The 12,490-nt window shown below is 42.2% G+C and overlaps 1 protein-coding gene across 6 annotated transcripts in view; it reads right to left on the reverse strand.

Annotated features, from left to right (window-relative positions):
- PHF21B (PHD finger protein 21B) overlaps window positions 1-12,490 on the reverse strand; it is a 165,762-nt gene that overhangs the window by 56,377 nt on the left and 96,895 nt on the right. For 4 of the 6 annotated variants that reach the window (XR_010466695.1, XM_065032968.1, XM_065032958.1 and 1 more), the window contains one exon: window positions 9,908-10,219. The exons of the other annotated variants lie outside the window; for them this stretch is intronic. Coding sequence is in view for 3 of the 4 variants with exons in the window: in XM_065032968.1 (XP_064889040.1) it covers window positions 9,908-10,219 (312 nt within the window). In the remaining variant the exon portion in view is untranslated. The remainder of the gene's footprint in view (window positions 1-9,907; window positions 10,220-12,490) is intronic. 6 annotated transcript variants of the gene reach the window in all.

A 12,490-nucleotide genomic window follows, 5' to 3' on the forward strand; every position in this document is an offset into this window, starting at 1 on the left:
AGCTGTTAACAGGCATCCGCCAACACTCTGTCCTTGTCACTGATGGAAATTCAAATATAACTGCCTTGCCATTCAGCTATTCTCTAAATTTAGAGATGAACAACTTTGGTTAAATTTGGATCAGATCACTTTCTGACTCACATTATCCTGCAAGTTGGCAAACCTTCACACGTCACAAAAAAAAGCCACCGAATATAATACATAATCTCTTACTTTTATGAGGCACTGCACACAGTCAAAGCAAGGAATACAAAAATATATTGTTAAACAACAGGAAATTCATACAAACAGCTCTGATATAAACAGCAGAACAGTGCTTACGTGTTGAAATATGCATTCAGAGTGCCAAATCTTTAACTAATGGAAACTCACGTAACTCCATAATTTTGAGCACAGCTCTCTAGATTCTTAGGCAGTAAGGGTCTGCCCTTCCTTATAGGAATATCTCCACAGACAAATATTTTTTTCTTTCACAGGCACAAACATTTTTAATTGCTTATTGTGTAGCAATTTAACTTGAATTTTTATAAAATGGCTGTGATGTGAAGAAAAGACAACAACTAAACCCTAACATCAATAAGTGCTAATAAATATTAATATAGCATAAGCACCGCTTTTATTGCAATGTGAAACCAGTTTATTATCCACAGATGAAATCAAATTGCTGTCTTTATTACTGTCAGAAATGGCTTCTAAGATATTTCTATTTACTACTTGAGCGTTCATCAGCACTCTGTATTTACACCATCTAGCCTCCCTTTCCCTCCTCCCCATTTATACATAAAATAATTTAAGAACAGTATTTTCAGATATAGTTTTCCAATTAATTTAAATATAGACACAAATGCACATTATGAGATTAGTAGCAGACCAATTGCCAAATCCTGACACAATTATAACATGAACAGGAAATCTTATCATGCTTATATTTGCAACATGAGCATTGAAAGAAGATAAATAGAGTTTGCAGTCTGGTATCAAACACTCAGATTCCTGCAAATTATTCAACTACCCCACAAGCTCCATGGATAATGAAAAAAAACCCACCTTTTGACAATAAATAGAACTAAAACGTTTGGCGATATTCCAAAGCCTTTAATTTCCTGAAGTGGTGCCTTTTATTAAAGTAACAGTACATGTAGAATAAGTGGATGTTTTTATGCATCCTGTAATTTAGAAAACCTAGGAGATGATTTCTCCACCCCCAAAGTTGATCATCTTTCATTATTACAAACTGCACTTCAAGTTTGAATCACACAGCCCTCACATTTTCTATCCATCCCCTCACATTCTTGCTCCCCCATTTTAAATGGAACTAACTTGAAAATTCTGACATTTTCAAGAATGCTTGACTGGTAATTTCCGTGAGGCACAGACAGCCTCCAATTACAATGAAATAGCTACAGTGTATTACCATTTTCAGAGCATTCTTTGGTTTTCTGAAGTGCATCAAAGCTCTCCATGGGAGTTACTCTGATTAGCGTCAAAACAATAATGTGCTATAAACTCTCAGCATTAGTACAAGGGACTCAGAACTTTGTTTACATGGATGATAGATAAGCATGTATGAAAATATCACAGGAACTTCCATAACGGGACTGCCTATATAGTCCTACATTTTAAGACTCTCCTTATTAAGAAGTTAGAATAGCTCTCAAGAAAAGGCATGATTTTCAAGCTAATGCATTTTCCTCCTTAACCTGGTCTCTTTTGTTTGGTTCCCTATAAACAGGCCAGTTAATTACTTCTGCCTATAAGGACCTAGATATACAAATAGGCTGAGCGCTCCATCGTTCTTCTGTATTATCAGGAATCATTGACAAAACGAAAGTAGCTGTAGTCACCCTCCACTCACATTCCTCATTAGAGGCTCTTTCCAGACACTTGTAGGAGGAAAATCCATTCCATAAACACTGAAGTAGCACATCCATACCTACATCCCACTTCACATAAACCTGCAGAGTGGACCTTTAGTGACACAGAGGTCGCAGAGGATGGAATCATACGTAGTACAGTCTGCAAAATTGGGTCTTGCTATTGTTTCCTGGTCATTTAGGTTCTGGCAGAGTGGTGTTTGCTTCCAAGTTCCCACAGGAACAAATTTAGAAAGGTTGCTCCTAGATTCTAACAAAAAGGCATCAGACAGTCAGTGTGAGTCCACTTTTCTTATACTTTCCTGCTGAATACTGCACACCCTTCACTGGAAATTTCTGGTTATGTAAGGAATACCATGTTGGGCCTAATCAGGTTTTATTCAGTTGCTGAGAGTCTTTATTTAGGCTTTGATACCAGTGCGTGTTTGACCCTATTGTAGACCAAATGAAAACGCAGATTGAGAAAAGCAGAAATTCACACACTTCAGATGCATTGACCATATACGCATGTCTAGGATACTTAAAAGGAAGCCATTTATAATCAAGAAGCATAAGTGCTTATTCTGAATCTGACATTTAAATATCCCATCAACAGCAACCGGCATTGCAAAACGGTTTAATTAACCTGAAAGGATGTAACTGTATGCTATTTAGCAAGAAATACAAATTTTAAAGTGCTTTTATGCAGTATATATGAGAGTAGTAAGGCCAAATCCTGCTCTTACTAACCATATTTAAATGTGGAATAAATTCGTGTACCTCCCTTAAGAAACCTGCAACTAAGATGGTGTAAATACAAGCAGAATCTGTCACACATAGCCTATAATTCATTTCCTAAATTTACTGTACTCTTGACAACATTCTAGTGGTATAGTTAAAAGTTAGTACAGCCCAAATGACAGAATGGAACACTGGATGGTGTGTGGGTCTGTGAATCCTTGGGGTTGCCCCTCTCCCCATCTTTTTCTTTGTTATTATTCTTAATTTAATTTGGCTGAGCCACCTCTCATCTTCTACATTTACAAATATCTCCTGAAGACAACTTAGCCTTAAAGCTATCAAAGGATGATCCAGGAGACTGAACATGTGATACTGAAACCTTCGAGGTCCAAAACTAAAATAATCCAATGTCTTTGTCCTACCCATACTCACAGTGTGGCTGACATCCTTCTGAAAGCCTGAGAGATGTGGTCTGCTAGACGAAATATAGGATAGTGATGGATGAATCTGGGCTCTCTCCTGCTGTGTGACCCCCAGAAGTCACTTCATCTCTCTGCACTGATTCCCCCACAAATTTTGTCTTGGTTGCTTGTATCATATGCCCTTTAGCAGACACTCCCTCCAACAGGTATGCCTTCAGTGTCTGCCGTGGAGACCAAACAGGAAGGCTAATCGAGTAGTTGATACGCCAATAAGACTCTGTTTCAACTCTGTGCTCTGTAAGGGTGTCTGTGTGTCCCCAGGCAAGACACTTGGGCCCAGGTACCACAAGTAGAATTTCCAATGGGATTTAGGACAGGGAATACTTCAGAGAATCTCAGTCACTACCTCTGCCAGTCACAATCGCTGCAAAGCTCTCGGTGCAAAATTCCGTATTCATGCTACTGTCCTGCACAGCAGTTCAAGTGGGATCCCAGAGAAGGACTTTGGTTCTTAAGAGCAATCTGGATGTTCCTCTGACACTGTCTAGTAGGGCCATACCTCAGAATTCCTCTCTCTACAACAACTGCTTTCTGAACCCATGGGCATGATGAAATGGGCAGTACCATAACCATCTCAGCCTGGGGTTTGTCTGTTCAAAATCTTCCTGCTACAGGATTTTTGTGTAGTTGTCTCCTGTACTGTTATTTCTAATAGAACACTGTTACCACACCAAGTTGCCCTCATAAACTGGCGAAAGCAGATGGCTCAGAGTGCTAGTTTGGCCCCACCAGGAGACAAAACCCCTTCTTCACATTGGAGGAGATTGTAAAAAAAAAAGGCACTATTTGAAGAAAGTCAGTAGGAACTGTCAACCACACAGAACAATCATTGCTCTGTTCCTCCAGGAGAGATAGCCAGAAACCAGCACAGTGCCAGATAAATGAAACTCAAGTAACGCCTCAACAAAACCCTTCAACATCTTTAAGTTTGTGAGCCATTGCTGATCAAGCCATACCTGGAGAAAGACATAACTAGTGTAACAATAAGACCAGAAGCCACAGACTCCAGAAGTGCAACATTTTTTTTGGTACATTAGAGAGAGCCTGACACACTTCTGGTGCATACAAGACTGCTGGTCCTCCTGCAGGTTGCCAAATGACCATAGTGCTCCTAATCCATAATACAGTGTCTTTACTTTTCCCCTCAACTAGGTCTATGTGTAGCGTGTGGATCTTTCTTTTGTCCTTCCTTGTCCTGAGTAGCCATCATTTCTGCCTGCATGTTGGCACATTGAGATCAATGCGGATGATGATGATTGAGCAGCAGATCAAGATGTATGAGAGAGATGGGTAAAGAGCTATGGCAAGGGCTAAAAGGGGCGGTGACATCCTCTAAGAACTTGCGGGACAGTTCTTGTTCCCAAGGATGCCACGTGCAGCATGGACATGTCTGATGCATTCTCAAAGCGACCAAAAAGGCCAGTAGTGTGGCTGTCAATACAGGGATCCTGCCCAAGGCAACCCTTGGGAGGTTGCTGTGAAGCATAAATGGATTATTTGTTTCTCAGTTTTCCAACAGCTAAATGTGGAATAATAGCACCTTAGTCATAAGAACTCCATATTGTGAGGATAAATTAACTATTGCTGTGTTCTTAGACACTGTGGTAACATGAATTATAGAAAAAAAAAAGGTAAATATAGCCACATAACCAATACGGATAAATATATCTATAAATAAAACCTCTAAGTACTACTGCAATACAAATAATAAATAAAAGCCAAAAAGACTTAGTCATACTTGCAGGTGGATTTCCTATTACAGAGGAAGCACTTTTACAGACACCAGAGTGGAGCACTATAAGTGGGATGCTGAAGAGAAAGGCAATAAATCATTCTACAAATAAATTATTCTGAAAAATGGCCACCACAGGCAGAGGTATGTTCTTAAACTTCTGGAATGCAGCTTTTTCTAGTAAATTGAATACACAGGTATCAAAGAAGTATATATGACCATCCTCCTACACATATAAAAGCCACTTTTTCCTGAAAAAAAAATGGATGCCAATGTAGCCTGCTCAATCTAAACACGGATATAAGTAGTTCTTTAAGCTGTGGAGTTAATGAAGCATTTGTGGAGAACAGTTTACTATCTTGCCAAGAATTTATAGCACTGTAAATCCTCATACTGTATTTTAGTTTGAAATAACCTCCCTGTATAGACAAGCCCCAAGACTCAACAGCACACATGCATGGTGTAGTTTGCCAAACTTTTCTCCAGCTGATCCAGGGAATCCACGTGTGGGAAGGAAAGCACGGAGAGAAGCAGAAGGCAGATTTTATGCTATTGCTTGTAAAGTCCTGATGGACAGTGAGTCAGTGCCTTCTTAACATGTTTTCTAAGAGCTGCATGGAGTAACAGGGGAGAGAGCATCACACCAGGATCACAAAGAAGAGACAGCTCTTTCATAACAGCAGTATCCAAATGTTCCTGCACCTAACAACAACTTTGCACTTTAGAAGCCTCCGGGACTTATGGTAGGTGATCAGTGCACATAGAGTACATGACAGATATACACAGAGAATGCTGTTTATAGTGACAAAGCAAGAGCCAGTTCTGGCAGCACCCTCATTTCAAGGCTATGGGTAAGTTTAAAGCCAGCACCACTGGGCTGTGCAGAGATAGCCAGGCTAGCTGCAAACAACATCTCTCTGGAACTAGAGAAGTGGGGCTGCCTGAAAGGCAAAGGTTACCTCGAGCCATCCCCAGTGTACTGCTTCCAGGACATCCACTGCCTCTGCACAGCCACTCTGTGCCACATTTACGTGAAGCCACTTTGTCGCCGTATCATGGTGCTCCGTGGTCCAGTGCAGAGGTGCCCTTCCAGTGCTTTCTTCTTTCGCTACAGTGCCTGAAAAGCAGCCAAGTGGTCTGACAGCTGCATTCCCCCCTCTTCGCTTGTTCTCCCAATAGCTGGATGATCCAACTGTCTTTTGAATGGCCAAAAGACTTTCTGCTTTCACCAAACTAGACTCTGGGATGCCTGCTGGCCCTCGGTTTTGCTATTTAGAAGCTAATGAGGAGGTAGCAGAGGGGCATTTTCTTTACCCAGTACATTGTTCCAGCACAGCAGATGGGACTTTGTCCTTCAGCAAAGCAACCTCAGATCCTGCTTTCAGTCAGGAAATGGTGGCTAGGATAGGAAATAACCAATAGCACAGGAATACAATTACAATAAAAATATAATTTGAGAGGTTTATATTAAAATCTTTATACCATCAGTACTTTGTAGGTACAGGCATGGTGATATCCTACAACTATCCAGTAGCTCTAGGGCATTCTTTATATGGAACAGCAATAGTTATTCTCTGAAGGCAAAGCACTCCTAGCGTGTATACAGCATATGCCAGCAAAATTCAGCTTATGCCAGCAAAATTCAGCTTTTGCCAACATAACTTGCTCCAGATCATCCAAATGAAGCTCCAAGCTTCATTTCTCTAAGCGGGAGAAAGAGCTGTACTCATGACATCCCTGCATGTACGCTTCCATCAGTGTAGCTCCATCAGTCATGTCTTCACAAACTGGATTGACACTGAAAGGCTGCCAAGGAATAGCATAGACCTAGTGCTAGTTTGTGGAGCTCATGATTTCCAATGCTTACAGATTTCAGTCATTGTTAATATCACAACATTTCCTGCTTCTAATAAAAGATGTGATAAATACCTAAATAATCCTTCAGTATGTGTTATGCGTGTATTTATTAAGATACCTTTTTTTCAATGCAGATATGGCTTCCATTACAGTCAACAACATTTCAAAATAACTTTAAAAATCTGCTGGGTAGACAACAGCCTAAAATGAAACTGCTGACACGCAGCTGCCCAAATGAAAATTGTGTAACAAACTTACATTTAATCCTATTTATATTTGAAAGTTCTGTATTTAGATGGTAGTGTTTGATGCCCTATTTTTTCTGCTGAGTTTCATTTAGCATTTCATTCTTCCTGCGAGATACTACTTGAGATGACCGTTTACACATCCTGATCTCCTTAAATGCTTTCAAGCAGAAACCACTGTTCAGAAACTCATAACATTATATTTCATGCCCTTGCCCTTTCTCTCACTTTGCAGATGCAGAGGAATAGGCTACACTACACCAGTAATCTCATTTACTACTATCAGCTTGCCACCTTAACCCAGTTTGCAGAAGGTTGCCATTAACCCCCATCTCACAAACTTCATACATTTCAGCAGAAAAAAATATTTTTCTGAGCAATAACAAAGCCACAAAAACAAAAACAAACTAAAAAAAAAAAAAGGGGGAAAGTAAATGCTTATTAATATATATCAACAATGAAATTTCCCTCTGACGCTACAGTGCTAGTAGCTCAGGGCTTACTGCTACTGATTTGTAATCACCACTCCAGGAACAATCAAGAATACCAAACACGAAGCAAGAAGAGTCATTTTATTTATATATATCGGGACAGAAAAAGAAACCTTGCAAATAATATTTAATTTGGGTAGAGGAGTGATAATTAACATGCAATCCAGCACTAAGCTTTCTGACAGTTTAGGACCAAAGGTCAGCTTGCATTTTTTATATTCAATATTTCTAACTGTGTTTATCCATGCCTGCTTACCATTCTCAAAATATAAGCCCACTATAGTCATCCGCTTCAGGAACCTGCCATTGCTCAGCTTCTTCTTCCATAAGTTACTATCATAATCAAAGACACTAAATCACAAAACTACCGTTTTCTAAAAGAAAACACTGGAGCTCTTCCTCTAGCAAAACCAAGGCAAACCCCAAATGCTGGACAATATTCCCATTCCAATAATAGTAAGCTTCTGCTTAAAACAAATGTGTTTTCTGAGAGAAAGGTTGCAATGCCAGGGCAAACGCTGTTTCATGTTTGAGAGAACACAGAACAGAAACAGGGCACAAGCATCAAAGGCTTTGCTTCAGCAGGTTGCAACACACCGCTGACCGCAGCACGTCTGGGGACGTGGAAGGTGGAAGTGCGACCCATTTGCCCTTTGGAAAAGATAAATGGGAAGCACCGTGGACAATTCAAGAGCACAACAGTTTCCCAGGTTAGAAAGTCTTTTCCTCTAACACCACTTGCGGAATTTACAAGTTTGCAGCCAACTGTTCTAACTGGCACTGTTCTCAAGCACCTGAGACCGTTATTTCACTATTCAAGCTAAATACATTAGATGTTATTTCAAGCTTCTTCCTTCACTGTTTTGATTCTTTTCTTCCTATAGCTCCTGACAGTGACAGTAAAAGATAGTCCTTCACAAAATGATAGGCCATTGAAATATTGAAACTTTTATCTTTTATATGATTATCATTTATATAGTTATTTTCCAGGATTCTAAGAAATATCTACTGAGATAGCTTCAAGTATCTTTTCAGTAAAGCATAAACAACACCTTCAATAAAGGAAATTACCCAGCATGAATACAGAATGGTAATTCAAAACCAAATTCCTCACACAGCACACAGCTACTTTAGTGCAACAGCTAAAGACAATGCCATTTCTCCAGAAAAAGTGACAGGACTATTTGGTTCCCAAAGTGGTTGGATGTGCTTTTCATTTGTTAGTGGATGCAGTAGGTGATGGTCATTCCCTGTCCAGTGTTTAGGACGTGGCTTCCTGAGTATAAAAATGCCTCACGCATTCCAACATAACCTTCATTTACAAACACCTTCAGACAAAGTTTGCCTGTTGCCCTTATCCATATTGTATTCTTTCCTGATTATTAGAGGTTTATAGCCTGAGCTTGTGAAGGGGATTTAAAGTACACAAAACCAGGCTACCACAGCCTCTGCGTGCAGAAAGTACAGAAGAAATGCACATTTCCAATTGCCAGCAACAGGAGTTTACATCCTCTTCTCCAAAGTTTTAGGAAGAATTTGTCACTTTCTTCACATTTTAACTTAATTAGCATCATTTCCCTCTCCTGAGACACAACAGGACTGGAGTAAAAACTTGTCTTTTGTGGCTGTTAATGGACTGCATAGAACGATGTGTCCAGCAAACAGCACCCCTTCTTCTTCCACTCTCCCTTCAATAATTCAATTCATTTATTTCATATTTAGATTACAGTGAATATAAGCATTAAACATATACATACACCTGGTCCTGGAAGCAACAGCCTGGCAGCTCCCATACAGTTTGTGCTTTCACTCACTCTGCCTAAGTGAGGGAAGACACTGGCACCACACCAAAGATACTTGAAATGACGGCACAGCCAGATCTGCGACCAGTATCTAAGCTCACAACACGGCAAATAACAATTCTTTACATATACTTTGTTACTAAGGACTGCTTCTTAATCAGAAAAGTTGCCAGCGAAGGTGGGCAACTGGGGGAAAGCAACAAGAGGTAGCCAAGTCCCCATCCCTCAGTGCAGCTCTTCTCGACTAGGGCTCCCATCCCATCCACGCTGGCAGAGGCGAGGGGACCTGCCTGTCCCCCAAATCCACCGGACACTCTCAGCACCGTGCTTCAGCCCCGCTCCCTCCTCCCCTGCCTGCTTTGCACCTACTCTACCCCGGGCAGTGCTGGGGAGTCCCCGTACCCGCAAAGGGGCAAACACCCACACTGGCTGTGGGGCGGAGGGGCCGCATAGCACCAGAGGAAGAAGCCCTCCCCCTTCCAGGGCAGCAGGGCGAGTCTCCGTGCCCCGGGGCACCTGGAAGGAGAGGCAAGGCTCCACCACCCCGGTACTTCAGAGACCCCTCGTCCCCCACCCCTGTAACCCCCTCCCAGCAGCCGCCCCCCCGCGCCCCGTCAGGGCGCCGGCCCCGCCCCCGCCCGCCCCTCCCGCCCCCCGCGGCGGCGGAGCCCGCAGCGCGCCGCCCCCCGCCCGCCCGGCGTTACCTGGGCGTTGGAGCCGAGCTCGGGCGGCTGGCGGGCGCCGACCAGCTTGGCCGTGGTCTGCAGGTTGATGGGGGCGCTCTGCGGAGGCTCCGCGGCGCTGCAGCCCAGCCCGCCGTTGAGGTGCGCCGTCACCATCGCGATGGGAGCCTTGGCCGGCAGGACGGAGATGGCCAGGCCCTGCCCGGGGCTGCCGCTGGGGCTCCCGCCGCCGCCGGGTGCCTTGAGGAGCGCCGGGACGCCGCCGGGTTTGGCGCTGCCGCTGGCGCCGCTGCCCACCAGCACGGCCGCGGGGCAGCTCCGCACCGCCAGCTTCTGCCGGGGGAGAGAAGCGGAGAGAGAAGCGGCATCGTCACCCGCCGGGCTACAACCGGACCCCGGTCCCCCCCCGGCCCCCGCCGCCGCTCTGCCCCCCGGCCGGCCGAGCCCCCGCGGCCGAAGCGCCCCGGCCCTGCCCGCACCGAGCGGGGGTTGTTTGCAGCTGCGGTTCTTTCCTTGGAAGGGACAGGCGGCGGGCAGGGGCAAGGCTGGGCTTCCCCTGCTCGCTCGGGAACTTGCGGTTTCACTCGGGGTTTTCAGTCTTTTTTTTTTCCTTTGATATCTCTTTATGCCTGGAACTAATGATTCTGCTATAGGTCTAGATAATACTGTAGCTTTAATTAATAATAAAAGGCTTTTAGACGTAAAGAATGTTCTTTTCAACTTTCTGTTCCGTTGGTCTCGAAATCCATTACACATGCTTGCCTCACTCCAGTGCTTGCTTACATCTCATGTTCCTTAACCCTGACTTAATTTCGAGTCATTTTTTTGTTTCCCCTTTAACTTTTTTCCTTCTCACAAACTTCTATTATTTTTCCAGTGTTTTGCCTCTTTTTTCCTCAAGCTAAGTTTTCTCCATAGCTCACAGTTCTCTGCTTTTCTTAACAACTGTACTTTTAAATTTCTACAGAGTGGCTATTCTGTCATCTGTAATAGGAATACATTGATTATGCTCTGTTTTCAGTATCTCTTAGAAGACTTGTATTTCAGATTTCTAGAGGCACTGTGAAATTGCCACATGGTGAATGCCAGTGTCTGCAAAATGCTCACTTTTTATAAAGCTGTTGCACTTTAATAAGAACAGCTTCTGAGATTATTTAATGCCATTTGGGCAGGTTACGTATATGTGGAAAAAAATAATTCTGGTTCAAGCCTCTTTTTGTACTTTGAAGTATTAAACATCTCATTTTTACAAGAGTTGAATTCAAAGGTGCTTAATCCTGCAAAGGCTTCTGCCCATGTTTAACTTTTCGCTGACCAGTCCCATTGGCTTCAGTGCAATTGCATCTCGTGTCACCTTTCAGGAAACGTCACCCCCTGTCTAGGTCTGCTGCTGTACTATTAAAGTAATTGGTTTTTTGTCAGCTGTGCTTGTTTAAAATACAGTGTGCATGTATATTTGTATATATGCATATAAAGTTACAGACATGCTTAGTTCGGTGACAATCTTACTCCTGGGCATGAAGTACAAGCCTAGTAGTAAAAAAATGACTTTTAAGGAAATACCTTCCTTCTTACCTTTAAACCCATTTTACACTGTAAGGCTGTAAAGACTTAATTGTCAAATATATTTGCTCCAGGAACTGTAGGGTTTATGTTTACATGGAATAGCAGGCATGCACTTTATCAGGGATACCTGCTTAATATTTTAATACAAAGAAATGATCTTTTTAATGTCAGCATTATTCTAGTAATCATAACTTCATATAAATTGTTTAAGCTTTGCTCATTTTTGTCTTTACCTTTCATTTTCCATTACCCTAACAGTCATCCTAAGGAAGCATAGGCAATATTTTCCTCAAACTATGCTGTTGCATGTCACAGATGGTTTGAAGAGGAAAGAACTTTTCTTTCAGTACAGAAATATACCTGGTTGTTAGTTTAAAAGTACTCAAGTGAAAGCCAAGAAGCTCCTGTGTGTTTTATATAGGTGGAAAAAGTTGCTTACGACAAAATTGTATAAAACAACTAATTCTCCATCTCGTTGTACAATTTTCCACCGGTGTTCCTTGTACTGGTATGTTGCTACAGATGTGAAACGATTGCATGTAGGTATGAGCCAAACTCTACCAAAAACCTCCTTGTGCAGCCCCTTATTAACCTGTACAGTCATACAAAGCTTTCAGATTAAGAGCTCAGCTTTGTGGTTGTATTTTTGTTTTGATTTCTGTCATGTGAAAAACTAATCTCACAGACTGTCAGAAAATGCTGTAGTTGGTTACAGTGCTATAAATTCATTACCTAACAGGAGTTAGTCCACGAGTGAAATCCTAGCTCTGCTGCAGACAACCAGAGGTTTGCTCCTGACGTCAGTGGCACCAGGGTTTCTTTTTTTGTGGAACTAAGAGCATTTGCAATCCCTGATAGGTCACTGTATTGAGATACATTTTAATATCTGTCCTCAGAAATGTGAATATTTTTATTACGGAATGAAAAACCTCTTATGAAAATACTGCTACTGTACTGATTTCAGATTTTCACTTAAATAAAATTTCTAATGTGTAATATTCTAATGGTATTAGTACAGCTTGACTTTTCTCTCTGGCA

Source organism: Columba livia, chromosome 1 (assembly GCF_036013475.1).
Source record: "Columba livia isolate bColLiv1 breed racing homer chromosome 1, bColLiv1.pat.W.v2, whole genome shotgun sequence".
In the NCBI taxonomy this organism is placed as follows: Eukaryota; Metazoa; Chordata; class Aves; order Columbiformes; family Columbidae; genus Columba; species Columba livia.